This window comes from Festucalex cinctus, chromosome 4 (genome assembly GCF_051991245.1).
Source record: "Festucalex cinctus isolate MCC-2025b chromosome 4, RoL_Fcin_1.0, whole genome shotgun sequence".
NCBI lineage: Eukaryota > Metazoa > Chordata > Actinopteri > Syngnathiformes > Syngnathidae > Festucalex > Festucalex cinctus.
The window spans coordinates 18,381,340-18,400,906 of record NC_135414.1 but is presented as its reverse complement, the minus strand read 5'-3'; the positions used below and the strand labels follow the sequence as shown (position 1 = coordinate 18,400,906).

General features: G+C 38.7%; 1 protein-coding gene across 2 annotated transcripts; it reads right to left on the bottom strand.

Moving 5' to 3' along the window:
- Window positions 1-1,217: 1,217 nt before the first annotated feature.
- dhodh (dihydroorotate dehydrogenase) lies at window positions 1,218-8,331 on the bottom strand. Of its 2 annotated transcripts, XM_077518206.1 has the most exons (10): window positions 8,212-8,331; window positions 7,146-7,268; window positions 7,056-7,070; window positions 6,774-6,973; window positions 5,594-5,676; window positions 5,181-5,368; window positions 4,727-4,840; window positions 3,215-3,368; window positions 2,975-3,134; window positions 1,218-1,931 (listed from the first exon to the last, which is right to left on the bottom strand). In XM_077518206.1, exons 1-10 carry the CDS (start codon window positions 8,227-8,229, stop codon window positions 1,862-1,864), a joined length of 1,125 nt encoding a protein of 374 aa, XP_077374332.1. In that variant the 5' UTR covers window positions 8,230-8,331; the 3' UTR covers window positions 1,218-1,861. The 2 variants fall into 2 exon arrangements, with proteins under 2 accessions (XP_077374332.1, XP_077374331.1); XM_077518205.1 differs by having other exon boundaries at window positions 7,056-7,268.
- Between the last annotated feature and the right edge of the window lie 11,236 nt (window positions 8,332-19,567).

Below are 19,567 nucleotides of genomic sequence, written 5' to 3'. Positions count from 1 at the left end.
GTAAAGCTTTTATTTATTTATTTTTAAAAGGACCATGGTAAGGTGTTTAATTTTTGTAACTTCACAAAATGACCATGTAAAGCTTAAAAAAAAATAAATAAAAAAAAAGACCATGCGATTAGTAATTTATTTTCCTGTTTTCTGGCTCACTTAATGGCGATTGTTTATTGACGATACAGATGTGCAATTTTTAAATGTGTATAGTACTATGAATGGTTGCTGGGGCACCCAATCCCCTTGTTTGGGGCCCATGGTGACTGTTGCTACGCAACTGACTCTTCTAATACAGATTTAATACAAGAGTTTAAAAAAAAAAAAAAGTAATGTGTAAACAGATTGTAGGTGAGAAATAAAACTAAAATAGCAAGCGAGTAAATACTTTAAGTCTGTGTGAAGTGAATGTCGAATCGTATTTTATGTCCAAACACCTGCGCAGAGGCCCAACAGGGGCTCCCCTGGCAATTCTGACCCACTCCATTTGTCCAGCCAATGTTAAGTACACCTCACCGACATGTCAACTAGATTATTCATCTGGAATTGCCACCTGGCCTGAGTGATCCCACCTGTCTGATGTGTGCTTGAAGCAGGTGTGCAGCATTCGGAGTCCCTGCAGATGTTTTTCTTTTTATATAGCATCTGCACAGTTCATCCGAATGTCTCTTCAATTCAAACTTGCACTCTTGCACTTAACTTGAGTGGCCATCGCAGTCTGCAGGGAGACGTGTTACTGGAATATTTATCAGTATCACACAACGGCGATGCTGCCTAAAAGACCTTTGAGGTCATTATCAAGCAATAAAATGACAGAACTTGCAGCAGAAGTGACCGGCAGAATCAGCAATATAAAGATAATTCTGTCCGCATTTTTATTATTACATATTTTTTGTTGCTGATAAAACTTCTGCTCTCCACTTCAGCTCATGTATTAGTTACATAATGGGGAAAAAAAGGAAATGTTAATGTTAAGTCTGAATAAATGAATAATGCATGCTCATTACTAATCAAGTAATTTATTCTCAATTCCGTAAAATGACTTTCAATTTAATTCACTCTTAAAACAGATCCCAGATTTATCTCAGCAGTCGTGTTATCTTCAGCCTCTTCCAGTAATTAAGTTAATGTCACAGGACAAGTGCTATCAAAACTGGGATTTTCATTATGACAACTTCAATGTGTAACGGAGTACTTCAATGTGTTTGAAAAGAAACCAGACCCAGTTGCAGTTGACTGTAAATACTATAGTGTATTTGTATCTCTCATTCATATATACACAGTACATGACAAACTAGGCTCTGTACAATGTCAGTGCCTTAAAATGACGGGAAACATCAGCAGCTCACATTTGTCGAGCAAAGAGACACTTACAGCTTTTTTGACTTAACTGCTTAAATAAAACTAGAAAATAAAATATGTACAGTATATATCAATGCTGTTCCCAAGAGCAGAACCTTAGTTAGCATTTATGCCTCACAGGTATATGAAAGAGTGCCTGAAGCCTTCACTTCATGAGTTTGTATGTTCTCTACAGGCAAAAGACACATGTGTCAGTGGCTGTCTTGTATGGACGTGCCAACACTTTGATTGACAGGTTTGAGAGTACCGCGCCTCTGATCCAAAGCCAGCTGGGATTCGCTTCAGCTTCCCTGTGGTGACCTTGAACATGGGAATAGAAATTAGATGGATGCCGACAAGACAGAAGGGAGTCAGAATGTCCGATGATGCGTTTGTCAAAACAAGGAGTGTTTAAGAGTTGCTGCTCTCTGCTACTTGCTGTTACACTGTAACAAAAGAAAAACTCCTGTCGAGAGGAATAACTGCTGTGGAGATGGTGGAGACATCAGCTGGTGTCAACGATCCTTTGCTAGTGAACCATCGAATCCTTTCTGTGGTCTGCTCCGACGGCCTCAGAAACACTGCCAAATCCTTGTTCTCTGCAAAAAATTATAAAAATAAAAACATAAATAACTAGCGGTGTCAAAATTAGTGCGTTAATTTTGAGTTAATTTAAAGTTCCTGTAACGCCACTATTTTGTTTTTTTAATGATCGCCCCTTACTTGGAAAGCTTGTACTGGGAGAATTTCAATGGCAACACAGCAGACACATCCACGTCAAAATTGAACAGTAATCAATTTAATAATAATGCATATATTTGTGGCGACTGGGGTCAATTTATACTTTAAAATTTAAAAAATGTGCAGAATTTTACAAGTTACTTCATGTTAAAGATTAGATCGGTCTTAATATGAACAAAAACATGCACTGAGCTGGCAGCAATGTCTTACAAATCTTACAAATCTAGTGTCAGAAAAAAATGACCAACACAAATCAATATCACAATTGTTTTTTACAGTACAGTACATCTTTCTTAATTTCAACTCAATTTTATTAATTATTCTGAAAATACTGTATCAATGACTAAAAGATACAGCCATATTTCTATTACCGATAGTTAACATTTTTTTCTCCCACTTTTAAGTTAACAAGAGTATGAAAACAAAACATTTTATTGTACATTTAGAACAGATATAAAATTTGAGATTAATCGTGAGTTATTGAAGTAATGTGATTATTTATGATTACAAAATGTAATTGCCTGATACTCCTCATTTTAACCAAGTCAGGAGTAAAAAGTGACAATATCACGTTTACAAATGTAGGGAGTAAAAGTCCAAATCAGAAAAATAATAAGTAAAATACAGATGCTATTATGAGAACCAGCTTCCAGAATGTGCAAGGAATGCAGGTTGTCCCACTCCTGGTCAATATCGGATAATGTAGTTGGATTTCAAATGGAAAGCAGCTCTCGGAGGGAATATAATGCGGACGTGTCAGGGATGAAAATGCGTTTGACAACCCGGCATCAGATTGCACGGCTCTCACCCCTGCACATCCCAACGTAACTTCACCATGACAAACGAGTCATCTTATATTTCCGTCATTGTCAGCAAACGAGGAACGAGGACCAACACTCACTTCAGAAGCTGTTCCAACTCTCGCTTTATCTTGGTGACGACAGGCGGACCCTGGTAGGCCAAAGCTGTGTAAAGCTGCACCAATGACGCGCCGGCACGGATTTTATCCATCGCGTCCTGTCCGCTGGCCACGCCGCCAATTCCAATGATTGTCACTTTGCCTAGGACAACATCCACATTTACATTGGCTGTCATTTGCAGAAGACCAGAAAAATAAATAAATAAAGACACATTACTTTACCTTTGGTGAGTCTGTATATTTCTCTGACGGTGTTTGTGGACATGTCCTTAAGAGGCTGCCCACTCAGACCACCAGTCTCGCACCTTTGAGGGTCTTGTAGCAGCTCCGGTCGGGACACGGTGGTGTTGGACACCATTAAGCCGTCCACGCCAAGCTGGGAAAACAAAAGACAAATGTGACTGTGTGCGGTTGGGAGGCAAGCGGAAATGTGCCCGTAATCCCTCCCCACCTCCTGGAAAAGATGTTGTAAAAATATTTGCCCTTCTTAAAGCCTCTTCCATTAAGGTTTGTCTGCTGCTCGCTTCACTGAACACAAGAACACCGCAGTCTACTTTCTAAAAACAACCTCCAGAAGTAGTGATGAGGTCACAGTGGAAAGGGCAACGTCGACACAGACACTTTAAAATTTAAAGCCTCTGCCATTTAAACAAAAGGATTTGGAATCATTCTTTTATTTCAATGAAATTAATGATGCAAGTCTGTCGCACTTGTAAAGAATGTACAGATTAGTAGTAAAATGTTGACTTTTTGTTACTTTAAAACAGGAAAAGGCACATTTTTCAAGTAACAAAAAAATTGTGGTCCTTTGCAATCAGGTGTAAAAGATTTTGTCACTTAAAAAGCTTCAAGTCTTCTTTTTAAAAGGTGAAGCTTACTTAGTATGGAGCTACATAATAATATGCCACACTACATCTACAGGGTTTCTACAATTTAAGGCATGGCCAAGTTGAAATTAAATTGAAGACCAACTTCAAAATTCCAATGTTCAGTGTTGTCCGAAGTTGCTCGAGTACATACATGACGGGCATTTGCTCTTAAACATCACTGTTTTCATGGTTCAGATACCTTCACCACGAGTCAGCCAGTAAATTATTCTTTAAAAGAAGTTAAAACATTTAAGACTTTTGAAAGATGGATTGAAGACATTTAAGGCCTTGTTTTTATATTCATGCATTCAATGCCTTTTAATACTTCTTAAAGGGAAAGTCAACCCAAAAATGTTCTATGTATCCCCACTAGTCGAAACAGAGTATTCTGATTAATACTGCGTTTGTGGAATATGAGTTAATCAGCAAAATTCACCCACTTTTATCCATCTCAGGGGGCGGCCATTTTGTTACTTGTTGTCGACAGGAAATGACATTGCAACTGCTTAATGCTCAGGTAGCAACCAATCACGACTCACCTGTTTTCTGATTGGTCGGTACCTGAGCAACTGTGATGTCATCTTCAGTCAACAGCAAGTGGCAAAATGGCCGCCTCTGAGATGAATAAAAACGTGTGGATTGTGCTGCTTCATTCATTTTCCACAAACACAGTATTAATCAGAAGAGTGCGTGTTTAGACTAGCTTGAGTACATATGATGTATTATTGTAAACAGCATTTTGGGGTTTACTTCCCATTTACGGATTTGCATGAACCCTGATTTGGAACAATCAAACGGCTGAAACAAACCAGCAAACATAAAACTGGAGAACTGAGAGCAACATCTAAGATATCAAACTTCCCACCTCAGTAACAACGTCAGCAATGTCCTTTTTGTCCTGTGTGCTGAGATCAGGCGCGATCTTGACCAGGACCGGAGGCTTGCGTCCTCCCTGATTCGCATCCCGCTCCTGCAACACCTGCCAATATTTGAGTCAATAGCAGGGGGATGAGAATAACAGGCAGCAGGAACAAATGGCAATGATTCAAAATGATGAAATTTTACACGGCGTCGCACATATGAACCTGAAAAACTTTTGTTTTACAAAAGTTAAGATACTGTATGAGGAAACATTTCTTGATAAGAAAATAAGAAGAAATGTTGGATTGCTTTGAGAAAACATAAAAAAAAATACACTGACCATCTTTGTTCTAGCCTAAAATATTCTAAAATAAAATCTGTTGGGAGGTGAAACTGGCTTCGATGCTCGCGCAAAGTCCCGTGAAGTCAAGTTATTAGGTCATGTTTGGAGTACATACCGTATGCAGGAGCCGGCGGAGCTCAGCTTTGCCTTGTAGGTCGCGCAGACCCGGCGTATTGGGACTGCTGACATTTACCACAAGGTAGTCAGCCAGAGGGCCCAGCACTCTCATTCCCTCCAAGTAATCTGCCCTCGCATCCTGGGACTGCTTGTTCTTCCCCAGGTTGATGCCCAGGGGGAGGCCGGCTGGAAAGAAAGAGACAGAAAAACAACAAACTGCATAGTCACACTCGTGACTCAAGCAGGGCACAGACTAATGAGGCCAAAAGGGGGGGGGGGGGGGGGGGGGGGGAAATCTTGTGTTAAGCAGATGTGGTGAAATATTCAGTGAGGTAAAAGTCAAGAAAATATATATAAAAAATAAGCCAATAAATCCATAAAAAGGTGCACACAAAACAAGTAAAAACAAACCTTTTGTTTGCTCTCGTTGAACTCCCTCTCGAACCTTCAACCTCTGTTGAGCGTCTAGAACACCACAGCTGTTGAAACCATATCTAGGCAGGAGCACACATACAATTCTTACAATAGAAGCCAAACCACCAATACATCTCATATTTATGGAAGGGAAATGTATAAATTATTCAAATGGATTTAAAAAAAAAAAAAAGAAAAAAAAAAAAAAAAAAAGAATGGTTTCAATCAAATTCACCCACAAAGCTGAGGGCTTGAAAGTGAATGTAACTGTCATCATCACGAAGAACGAATCAGCAAGAAACAATCATCCTTTTTGTACAAGTACACAAACTAAGTAAACTGATAAAACCGACCAATCACAGCTCACCTGTTTTCTGGGTTTGCTCATGTGATGCCAGTAAACTGAGCCATGATTGGTCGTCACCTGAGCAATGAGCATGTGATGTCATTTTCTGTTGACAGCAAGTGGCTAAATGTGTTTTTAAAGGTATTTTATTGTACATGAAAAATAATGAAGTTATCACATTAATTACAAGACAAAATATTCATTTTATGGCTGAAAATGGGAAATGAGTCAAGCATCCCTTTATGTGTACATTTTGCAGACGAACACACACTGAGCTGATGCAGTTGTCAGTGTTGTCATTTCAGTCAGTGACACAGGTTCGATTCCCTTAATAGATGTTGACCGTTTGAAACTCATACCTATTTTCTATTCATAAAAATTGTACATAAAATATCATGTGGTTCATGGTTGTCTTGTGACTGTTCCCCCTCCCCAAAAAAGAAAGAAAAAAAGAAGGAGAAGCTGTGGAGAAGCTATAACTTTTGAATAAAAATTCTTATATTTGTAGAATTTTGCTCCTAGTAACAAATTTACATTACTTTCTTAAGCAAGATGCCATGATTAACATTCTCAATGCTGTTGTCTTCTTAACTACTTGATGGAGCCATAGAGGACACGCAGCACCATTGACGCATAGCGTTGAAGCATAAGCAAAACTACGAAGCGGGAATGCTTCATTTTGCTGGTCATTTTGGTCAGTGAAGCAGCAGATATGTCAAAAAGTCTGTGGATGATGGAATTTGGTTTCTTTAAATTTCTTATAGACGACAGTAAAATTTTATGACTATGAAAACCACAAGAGGTGGTCTTTGTGATTCGTGCCAAACGTACCTATTGATGATGGCACGGTCTGCTGCTAGCCGGAACACACGTGGTTTAGGGTTACCGTCTTGCGGTTTGGGAGTGATGGTCCCAACTTCGACAAAGCCAAAGCCTATCTTGTACAAGCCGTCCACCGCTTCTCCGTGCTTATCGAAGCCAGCCGCGACGCCAACTGGGTTTTTGAACTTTAAACCCAGGACGTTAACTTCCTGCACACATTAGAGGGGCAACACACAGTCCAAGAGGACCCAATTTTTGTATTTAAGGGGGACTTTCAGATGATCCACTCACCAGTGACTTGGGGTCCTGGTAACGGTTGAGAGGAACCAAACCCAGACTAATCATTTTTACTGCGAGTACGTGGGCCGTCTCTGCACTCACCACCCTTTGCAGCAGGGGCATCAGCTGGTTGGCATAGAAACGCTCATCTCCCACCACTGTGAGGTAGGAGGCAAAGAGGAAGGTACCCGAGCTGATGATCTTCACCGCCTCTTTTAGCTGCTTCTGTTCACAGACAGGAGAAAAGATCACACAAACATGCAAGTCCACAATTAACAGACTACATTGTTGAAGAAATATTCTGATTAAATGCTCTCTTGCTAGGTCACCTGTAATCAGAATTGAATATACATTCTCTGGGCATTTCTGGTTTATGAAGTACAAAATACTTTGTTTCTGTACTTAAGTAGTTTTTACCTGTACTTCAGTTTTATGATAACTTTTTGCTTTTATTCCCAATACTTTCTACTCATTACTTCGCCAAAAATAAATTCACCCTCAGTGGATGAGGACACACACACACACACACAAAAAAGATCTAAATAGGGATAGTGAACCACAGTTTTGAGCTTGACAGATTGAAATGTTGTGGACTTTTCAAGGCAGACAAAAAAAAACTGGACAGCCACAACTAAAATAGACGGTGTCAGCTTCAATAGATTAATGACGAATGCGTTTTGTCTGCAGCTTTACATGTTCAATTAAAAAAAAAAAATCAGCTGTCGTTTGGTAATTTAACATTCTTTGTTTAAGCAAATTCACAACGTTAGCTGATAGGGTATGGGAACACGTTATGATAACATAGAAAGAGGGAAATTAATATGTGTGTAGAAAAGGTTTTTGCTTGAGTATCAATACTACTATATAAAAAAAAATGCATTTATACATTTTCCCTTTTAAATTAACTTTTTCCTCCACAAATATATCTGTACTTCAACGTAAGTAGAAAGTGTGATTATTATAACTATTAAAACGAAATTATTATAACTGCCAATGGCACATTATTGTACTAACTGTGCGCCTATGCCCAACATTGTGATAGATGTTGACTGTACTGTAGCATGTACTGTACACTCAAACTGAGGCAACCAAGCGCACCAGTGAAGCTGAACCACACTCCACCGTCATGCCAGTGATATTAGAAAGTACAAGTTTGCGTTTATTTTACCTTCAAATGTGCCGCCATAGGTCCAAGTCTGACTTTCTATGAAAGGACACTGTCACATTTCCTCTCCCATGTGTGACACAAACGCGCGCGGTTGTAACGACCGCGTCATCATCTCGCGAGATTACTATACAGCATGTCCATAGAGATATAACCACTAGATAGAGTATTTACAGGTTGAGTGCATGCACACATAATCGCCATCTTTAACCGGGAGCACCGAGCCAACTCAGTGAATGTTGCTTTACCGATTTTGACGCGGATCGGTTTGTTACAAACATCGGACATGCAACCATAGCTGCACAAGGCAATCCGTGCTTTTGCATCTTTCTTTAATTTTTAAACTTCAAGCTGTTATTATTAGACAACATTAAGATTGTCTACTCTATTTACAGTAGTTCCACATTATTTATTAATTATAAAAAGTCACTAACATCAATTCAACATGGAGACCTAGCACACTAGTTCAATATTTTTAAATTCACATGTTAACGATTTATTTCAAGTAGAATTTGCATATCAGACCAATGAAATTCCGGAATGTACCACTAGATAGCAGCAGATATTCCATTCATCTTTTTGGTGTGACCTTGATCATAAAAATGAGTGCACGATTGGTGTAGGCCCATAATGGCTTAAGCAGAGTCTGAGATAAATGTTTATAAAACAAAACTTAGAAAGACGAGATTTAATAACAGATGAGATGCCCCCCGTCGGTTGCATGCAATCTGTATCAGGAAAATCTCACATACAAGCTTTTTGTCATGTTTATAAGTACCGAAGTACATTTGTTTCAAACCACACTACTATATCTATCTATCTATCTATCTATCTATCTATCTATCTATCTATCTATCTATCTATCTATCTATCTATCTATCTATCTATCTATCTATCTATCTATCTATCTATCTATCTATCTATCTATCTATCTATCTATCTATCTATCTATCTATCTATCTATCTACACAAGAACTTGGCCACAAACCAACACATGTACTGATGAACGTCAGAGTTAATACTTTACACGGTATTATCCATGTTCTAGCTTATTTACAGTTGAACACATTTAGTTGCCCAAACTGCGGCATACTGAACTGATGTCATACAATCTGGAGCAGGTGTCTCATTGTTTCTCCAAAAGACTCTTATTTAACAATAATACAACCAATCCAAGATGATTATTGTATTAAAGTGTTTTAACAGTAGGGGGTCAGTGGTGTGTAGTGTCAGAGTTATTGTTTGAAACAGATGTCACAAGTGTGATGTATTTCCATTAGGGAGAGGCTTTTAAAGACGCACTGTGGAAAATGTGGGGGGAAAAAAGAATGATATTATTGAGTTGACAGCGTCTCTGAATATTCTGAACTTCTGCTCATTCATGTAATTTTAAGCTCAATAAATGTTCTTTTGGAGTAGTTGTCTGAGTATGTAATGAGGAATGTGCTATTGACGTTATCAGCTATTTCTTTTTTGAATCACATCTGTCAGAACTTTCCAAAATCAACATCACAACTTAAGTCAAAGACTTTATCCTAAATAAAAAAAAAAAAAGAAAAAAAAAAGAAAAAAAGTTGGTTTATTATTGAATTGTTGGTTTCTATCAGCATCACAGACTCACCGTAGTTGTGAATGGATTTGAAGGGTGTCACTGTATCTATCCAGTGGGGTGGCCCTGACCAGAGGAGGGGGTGCCTTGTTACACATGAGTTGTGTCAGGGGGAGGAAGGACAATACTGCTGTTAACACTGCTGGTGGGGACCTTTGGATCCACTCAATGTTTAATGTGACTCTGTGAGCGACCTGCACTCCGAGGTCAGAGATGAGCCCGGCCCTGCGTTGGTGCAGGTTGCCTTGTGTTGGCCCACTTGAAACCAAATGCCAGCAACGGGGTTGGGGGGCATCAGGTCCGGGGCTTGTTTTGTCTCGTTTGGCATTGATAATGAGGCATCTGTCTTCATGTACTTCATAGAGAAGTGAGGCTCACTGTTTCAATGGAAAAAGAGCACAAGTTACCTGCCTGATTTGTCAGATAAATGACATGCTCAGAAGCACAGGAGCCATCAGCTTAAATGATTTATTTCAGAGCCACTTGCTATAATGTAACCTTTTTACTGCTTACCAGTGTGTGCGCAACAAAGATTATGTACAGCTGAGTAAATTTAATGTATGATTAACAGATCATATAAGTCTACTGTAACCTTCCCTCTTTGCTCACCTCACTCAATTTGTCTTAAAGCTGAGTTTGCGACCACTTTGGTTTCCTTGCCGGCGTGCCTGTGACAGAAGCCCGTCAGCCTCCCACTGCGGACCTCACGGAGTCCGCATGTGGAGTTGGATACAAGGCCGAAAGGTGATCTTGGCGGCGTTTTGTCTTGGTGTAATCAGACAGCGACATCATCAATCATGAGCAGGGGAATTACAGCAGGTCACAATAGGAGATAAGAGAATGAGCGACCTGGTGAGAGACAGCTCAGGTTCCCTACCCGATTACATGGCAGCAGCTTGCCCTCCTGCCTGCCTGCTCACCAGCTGAGGACACTGCTTGCTTAAAAAAAAATAAAAATCCAATGGATGATCTAAAATGAAGTTCAAGCCAAAGAGAAGTTGGACTAGAGCTTCAAACTTTATCTGAGGTTACTTTGGATTGTCCTGTGTTGTTTCACAATTGACACTGAGATTGGGATTAAAGTTCTCCATCACAACGATGTATTTCTGTCTTTCAGGGGAAACTGATAGATAAAATCGAAGTTGTACTTGTTTGTTGTTCTATCGGGTTGACCTTTTTGGCCATAAGTAAGTTTGTGTGTCTGTGACAAGATTATTATAGTTTTGGAATCTTTATTAGTTCGGTTTTTATTTTGTTTTAAGATTTGCTTTTTTAAATATAGATTTTTTTTTTTAATTCATTTTCAGGGCAATTCTGTTAGTTTTTATTAGTTTTAGTTATTTAAAAAAAAATGCTTAATTTTAGTATAGTTTTAGTTCATTTCAAAAATTAGTTTTCATTTTTTTTTAAATATGTATTGTGTGCAATATTTAATACATAGCAAAATGGGGAAAAAAGGTAACACATTTCCTACCTAGCCTTGCATTTTGGCTGAGTTAAACATCCTTATTCTGGTTAATATAAAAATAAATATACTTAAAATTACATTGAAAATCGTCCTCAAAGGCCCATGTATTAAATTTATTACCTAAGACTAAAACGAAGAACATTTTCACTATAATTATAGTTAGTTTCAGTTAGTTTCGTAAACTTAAAATGTAATTTCAATTAGTTTGCATTTTCTTTTTTTCTTTTTTAAAGCATTTTTGTTTTTATTTTATTTTGTTAACGAAAATGTTTTTGGAATTTTAGTTTTAGTTATTTTATTAGTTTTCGTTAACTAAAATAACCTTGGTCTGTGATTGTGTGATTGGAAATTTTAAAGCTAGCTAGCTTTTAGCATAACGATTTAAAGATAGATGGCTAGAAATAACAAATTAAACACACTCTTTGGTCACTGTTTTGTTACAAATCATGGTCTGAAATTAAACAAATCTCTTAACCTTGGCCAATTGACTTCTCTAGACAAAGACGATGAAGAAGATCTAATGCAGTTTACAGAAGAGGTCCTGAAATACGTCATTGAACCTGAAAAGTTATCTCATTCTCACTCACTTCATGAAAAGTGATTTTCAAATGAATTTGTGGGTCACACGCATAGAGAAACATCAACCTGAGACTCACTTGAACCATGTGTCCCATTGTCCATTTAAAAAAAGTCCTCTGGTTGATTAGCTTCATTGTTGTTTACTCAGTAATCATTTAGCCATCACATGCTTACAGGTGAGCATTTCATGTGCCTGTCTGGAATCGTAATCTGTCCGCTGCGTGTCTGTGCTGCGATAAGCGAGGGCGTGTTTGGACGTGTGTCACCAGCCCTGAGCTCAATGACGAGGGGTCTGTCGCACACGCTCGGGCCCACACTCTCACTCCCTGACATGTGCCACTACTTGCTAATCCCTCACTGACGCCTCTGTGGAGTATTACACTCCGCAACGGAACAATAAATGACCACTGCAATGACCTTGGACAGGCCACTGGCTCTCAACAGGGCTCAGCTGTCTTTGGGTGGCCATACTGGCGCGATGCATTGTACAAAATACATCAGTGCTGCTTTCTGTTAGCAGATTTAAAAGCATACAAACAGACTTTTGTCATACTACATGGATTTTTTTTTTTTTTTTTTTTTTTAGGATTAGGACGGTTGGAGATTTGAGTAGAAGATAAAAGGAGAGGATGTGAAAACTGTCATAATGAAGACTGAGCCGATTATTTAACAATGTGATGCATTTGTAAAAAAAAGCAGGAAAAGTGTGCCCACACAGAGCATCTGTTTCAATTAGTTGTTATAAACTACGGACTCATATGGAGCAGCATCTGCCCGCCTGCTGCTAAAGCACATCTGACCATTTTGGATCATATTGGTCACTCAACCATGAATGATGAAATACTCTTAAGAGCCTAGTCTAATGAAATGTAATCTTATATTGATTTGAGGAGGATTATCCCCCTGGGATCTACAATAACAACTATTATACATCAATTATTAAGTTTATTTAGGACAAAATCATCATTATTTGATCCTGATTATTTATTATTTATTAACAAAGTTTTATAGTGATTGAAAAAAAAAATCAAATAAAAATTTAAATATACTCATCTTTTACAGCTTGTTAATAGTAAATAAAAATAAAATCACATATATTTTCTAGCATAATATATCTAGCAATCAAAATACTGCTTTCATTTTAAATCATTTTGACAAAAAAAAAAAAATCTTGTCTTCACAATTCCTGTTACAGTAATTCTTTCATCGCTGTCGACGCGTTCCATCTGAAGTTGAGTACTGGCTAGTGAAAAGCTTTTTCATGATACGTTAACCTCATTGATCAGCTATGATTGAGTGTACAAACATAAAAGTAGCTAACCGCTCTTTCAATGGCTATGGCAATTGATTTCCTCACTCTGACTATTATTACGTGAATGGCAGATGGTGGGCGGGTGTTAATCCCAGATGCCCAATGGCCTGACCCTTTGCACTCAGCCCCTCCCTAAAAAACCTTAACGAAGCGGCTGAGCTGCACAGCCAAAGAGCTGCTTTAAACGGGTGAGTAATGGCTGTGTCAGCAGTCACTAGATGAGCCAGTGGGTGGAGGTGGGGGTGGGAGGCAGGTGGACGGGTATTAGAGCACGATTGAAGCCAAGTGGTTCTCATTGTTGAGAAGAGAATGCATGGAAAACACTTACATACACTGTTCTGATAACAAAAATATACACTGCAATGAACATTTTTTTAAATGAATAGGACTCAAAACCATTTCCATTTTCTTGACTGCTTACTCCTCACAAGGGTGCAGGAGCCTATCCCAGCTGGCTTCGGGCAGTAGGCGGGGTACACCCTGGACTGGTTGCCAGCCAATTACAGGGCACACAGAGACGAACAGCCATCCACACACACAAGCACACCTAGGGACAATTCGGAGCGCCCAATTAACCTGCCATGCATGTCTTTGGAATGTGGGAGGAGACCGGAGTACCCGGAGAAGACCCACGCAGGCACAGGGAAAACATGCAAACTCCACCCAGCAAGGCCGGAGCCTGGACTCGAACCCGAGTCCTCAGAACTGAGAGGCAGACGTGCTAAAGACTCGACCACCGTGCCACAAATAAAATCTATTATTATTATTATTATTATTATTATTATTATTATTTCACCCACGACTCAGAGCAGTATAGAAAAATGGATCGATGTATGCTTATAATTAAAGCAGCAAAATGCAAGTGTGTACGGAAAAGCAACATTTTTGATTTAGCAAATAATTAATTATGTTGTTGTTTTTCCACACATGAAAGTGAAAATTTAAAAATCACTAAAATGGCCTATATAAATGACCCCACCCCCACCCCCACAATCCCAAAATACTGAAAGACACACTAGTTAGCAGTATATTGCTCCGCAAAGTGCTCCAATCTGTTGAAACAAAGCAGATAGACAGATACATTTCTGTATCTTACATAAATGTAACAATGGTTCACTTGAGTTACCTCATTTGTCATAATCTTCTTGCTTCCACTGCATTTCCACGGTGCCCCCAATCTAATCTAACAGTCACGGGTGCTAATCCTCCACAGCAACAGCGGTGGCGCTGGTCGAGGTAAATTAGGTCTTGGAGTGATAGCCATCTGCCAGACGTGTGGTTAATTGGTTTGTTTTACTCGTCTAAGATGTAGATAGGTGTCGATTTAAACACAGGGAATTGCTTGTTTCCTTCAAAACTATGACACAAAAGGTCACGTAGCATCAATATTTCATGTATCATCTTGAATTGAGGACACTACCAAGCGAGGGTTTGTTGGAACAAACTGCAGTTTCAAGCTGGTTGGCAGTTGGAATGGTGACACTGTTCCATTCTTGTCCTGTAGGTGGCATTAATGTAATAATAAACCTTGTTTTCAACTGCTAAACAAGTTTAGACAAAACCGTAATGTAATCAAAATTACTTTCTCGATGCTGATGTCCTTATGTTAACTCCTACTAATGATTCCATCCAGCAGACGCAACAAAGAAATAATAATAAAAAAGACATAATCATAAACATGATCTTCTTGGCAGAGGTATAACCATACCTAGCGATCATAATCCTACTCTTTGCCAACACTTGACATCCAAAGGATTATCTAAACCGATTTAGAATGATTGACATTTTAACCACTCAGAGGACTTAACACACGTGCAGTGTGGATGAAAATTCACGACACGTTATGGATGTATTTGCGTACCTGGCGTAATTTATTATTTAGCTTTCTATGCATACAACAATGAGATAAGGGATCAGACAATTTGTCATGATGTGCATAGAAGATTTATACTTGCGTGAAATCCAACCAGTCCATTTTCTTTATGTGCCTGTCCTCTTTGGGATTGTGGAAGAGTTTTGGATGAAACGTACTGAGTTTGGCTACTGGTCATCAGCCAAACAAAAGGCACATATTGGAGGTTAGGTTATCAGTCAGACTACAATTTGGTCTTTATGGCTTAGTGGCGTGACTCTCACCAGTTATCATTATGATAACTATATCTATTGTAGGTGCTAAATGCAGGCAATTGTTCTTTAAAACAAGCAGCAGAAGCTTAAAAAAACACACACAACAGCAGCAGCAGTTGGCTGCCAAGTGTTTGGGGATGGCCTAAACAAACCACAGGGCACTGAGCTGCATCAAGAGGCTCAGCTGAGGTCCAATCTGACGTTTATCTCTCCTGGCTGTTCTGCTGATGGCAGCACGACGTCGCTTTAGGAAGCAGCTGTTCGCCGTCAGAGATCTAGGTCAGGACAGGGAGAGTTGGTCGCAAAAGGCAGTCAGGCAAGCAGGCCTGCTTCCTCTGCCAGCAGTTTACACACAGACATGGTAGGCCCCTGGCACCATTGTAGGCCACTTGGTGATCCTGAGGCCCAGAGATGGAAATGAGCCAGGGAACATTACAGGGATTATATGTATTAAACAAACAAGATGCTTAATTGCTTCAATCACGACACATTGGATGACATAACCGTCTTTCCTGTGCTCAAAAATATTCATCATCATATAGCCATCAGCTCCTTGACATATGCGAAGTACAATGACTCTTAGAGGGACATTCAGTGATCCCTAGCTCAATCTAGTGGTGAAATATTAATGCAGTCATTAAAAAACAAAAAAACACTGTGTGTCAATAGTATGCAAAAAATATGTTGTACCGCATAGTTTATTTATTTATTTATTATTTATTTATTATTTTTTTGGCTGCCAAGTCACCATCGCTCGCTAAGATGCTCGTTTGCTCACACAAGATAAGAATTGGTGGTAGGCTTGCGAAATGTGGTCTCTCTGAGCCACCGTACGCAAAGGACTAAACACTGGATCTTTAACAGATAAACAAAAAAACAACAAGCTCAAAAATGAAAATGTGAAACGAGACTATATTTCTTGAAAATTCACTGAAATTCGCTTCTGTTAGTCTATGTCAAGGTCAGGGGCAAAATAGGAAGACTCAACTTCACACCGATAGACAATTTAAAATCTCCTGTTAACCTAACAATTAATTAATAATGTGCGATGAAACCAGGACTCCTCCCAGGTTAGCTCAGCTAGCTAGCTGGTAGGGGAGACCGGGGCTTGTTGTATCACGGGTAAGTTGTCACATTGCAATTTTCTTCTCCACCAGAGGGTGCAACGAAAAAGTGGAACACTAGTTTTCTTCGTATAAATGGTCAGGGGTTTTGTACTGTGATGAGTGCCAGTTATCGTGTCAGGACTGGTTTAAGTTTCATAATGAACCATCCATCCATTAACTGAAATGCTTAATTTTTTTTTTTTTTAATTAATTTTAAGCTCAAATTTCCAGTTTAAGGGAAGTAAAACAGACATTTGAGGCTGAGACCTATGACCTACATGCCAGCAGGTCATAAGGACTTTAATTTATTTCATAATATTTTATGTTAAAGTTTGCTCAATGACTATAGTAAATTGTCAAGATCAATGATAAACAATTTCTCTGGCTGGAAAAGCAAACAAACAAAACAAAACAGGAGAACAAGGACAATTTTGTCATTGTTTTATTAGTTGCAAAATCCAACATGACATCTTACCCCATATAGTGTGAAAACTTACCCATTGCTGCGGCAACATGTCACATGTTCAATCCCTCTATTTGATGGCTTATAACTCCGCACTGACACAAATTACAAAAATGACATGAATACGAAAAATATACCCAAGACTTTGATCTTTCATCTTGTATACATTGTGTTTATATATATGATGTATTGATTCCAAGAAATATATCAAAATATAAAAAGTGATACAACTAGCCCCGGTCTCCCCTACGCCAGCACAACGGATGGATTTTAAACTTTATTCATTGGAGTCAGAGTTTGATTACCCTTTGAAGGACTATAATGTGTATAATAAATTAATAAAATAAATCAAATCCTGCGTGTGTGTTGAGTGATCTGATCTGCTGTCAGACAGACTTGACGTACAGGTAAGAGGCTCAGTTTCCACAGTCAGATCCCAAAGGCAGATTTATCATCGTGTTATATAACATACACACACAGACACGTACACACACGAGGCATGGCTGATGGGAGGATGCTGCCACAATGCTGCCGTCAGCACTGCTCAGATCAGATTTACCCCCCACCCCTTCATCTCCACACTATCATCCTTGAATTCCCTCCATGATCCATGGCAACACTCCTGTGCACGAGGTTGGACTAAGTCCCTTGGAAAGACATATGGACATGGAATGACCTGGAAAGTAATGGACACCTCACTATGAACGTGTAGGCTCTGTGTGTGAAGTGATTGGTCTGCTCAGTCTACAATATGGATAAACGTGGGCAGCCGTGGCCACCAATCTAAGACCGTCGCATCCCCTGGACACACAGTTGTGACTGTCCTTGAGCAAGAAATCAATAGCCCTTGAGCTGGTCCTCTTGAACCACCACTTATTAGAAACAAATGAAAGATATTTGAACTTGTTATCTGAACCATTTGATCAAAAAGGTCTCGACAATAGAGGAAAAAACAACAACATAACCCCGACTGCATATAAGGGAAGCTCCAGGATTGGCAGACAAAACTGTTGCTGGCAATTATTGGCGCTGTTTTCAAAGTTGGATATGAATCCTTCATCATTACATAACACAGCTCCTCTAATCATTCTTTGAATCCTAATATTAGACTGCTCCCATGCTAATCTATTTGTCTTTTCATAATCTATGGCCTGCGCATGTAAGCATGTCTTCACCTAAAACTTATTATATCGTTAATGTGGACACTGCATTCATGTCAGGAGCTGTGCTTCTCAACAGAAACAAAATCATGCTAAAAATATGGAAGTTTCTTTTAAAGTAAGCACGACAACAGTTTTAGGTTTCCATATGTCATGCTTATGGTCAAGTGATTTATTCTTTGGATGCCCATTTGATATCCTCAAACAAATGATTACAAAGCTCATATTATTTGGAAGGATAATAAAGGTGATTTGAATGAATACTAAAGCAGTTCTATGATCATTCATGAGATCCCGTGGGTAGGATATTAAAAAGCGTGGCCAGTAAATATTAGGTAAATTACTGCTGCATAATACATGACCCCAGAGACTTTATTATGATGTTGAAAAACTGCTGGAAAGAAATTATAGCCTCTCTTTCTATTTAATTGCATTTTAATGTTAGACTGTGATTTTCTTATCGAAATTGGTCTGTTATAAGACACTTTTTTTGGTGTGTGTTTTTTTTTTAAAGTCCCTGGACTATTGAAAATAAAGTTTTCCTGATTTTCTGAAACTTTCGTGATTTATTTTTGCAATTGTGTGAACGCTGAAGGTCTATTCATATTTTTTTTTTTATTTCGCACACTTTTTTTGTCATGAATTTCCTTCCACATAATTCATCCAATTCACATCATTCCAATTTCAGCATATTCAAAACATTGTCAACATGAGCGGTATTATTTTTCTCATTCCAAAGTTTCACAGTTTTCCCCAAATTCTACATTTTCAGCCAAAAATTCCCCATTGTTTTCCAATGGGACATTCAGCATTACAGATTCACGTTGTTCCCATTTGAAATTCAAAACATTCATCTAATTCAATTTACCTTCTGAAGGATTTTCAACATGCCAAAAAATCCCATGTCACAAATATTCAACAATTTTAACACAAAAATTCAAACACACAAAAGAAACCCTATTCATTCACAATGGCATATTCAACAAAGCAGATTCGCATCATTCCTCTTCCAAATCCTCATTCAATTCACATTAGTAACGATTTTCAACATGCCAATGTCATGTGCTGAAGGTTGGATCCCACAAATAAGATTTTAACTATTTATTCACATCGAGAGGCGTGGAATAAACATGATTAGACGAGAAACAAAGAGAGTTGCACAAATAGACAGTGGTAACAGAAGAAGTAATCCGGCAAACACACATTCCTCATACAGCTACTACAGACTGAATCGATCTGATTGGTTGTGACTTAGCAAAGAATTAAAGATTGACATCACAAAGCTCTTGACATCACATAACATCACATAGCCTAAAACCAGTCAAGACGAGATGCGGGTTACATCAGTTCAAAACAGACACTTAACCTCACGGTCATGAACCCAAACTTAACAGGTCATGAACTCAAACTTAACCCTGGCGTGACCCTAGACATGACAGCCAAAATTTCAACACTCCACAAAAAAATTCCTCATTTACTCCCAACGGCATATTTAAAAAAAAACATCCATTTTATTCAATATCTTTTCACATTAT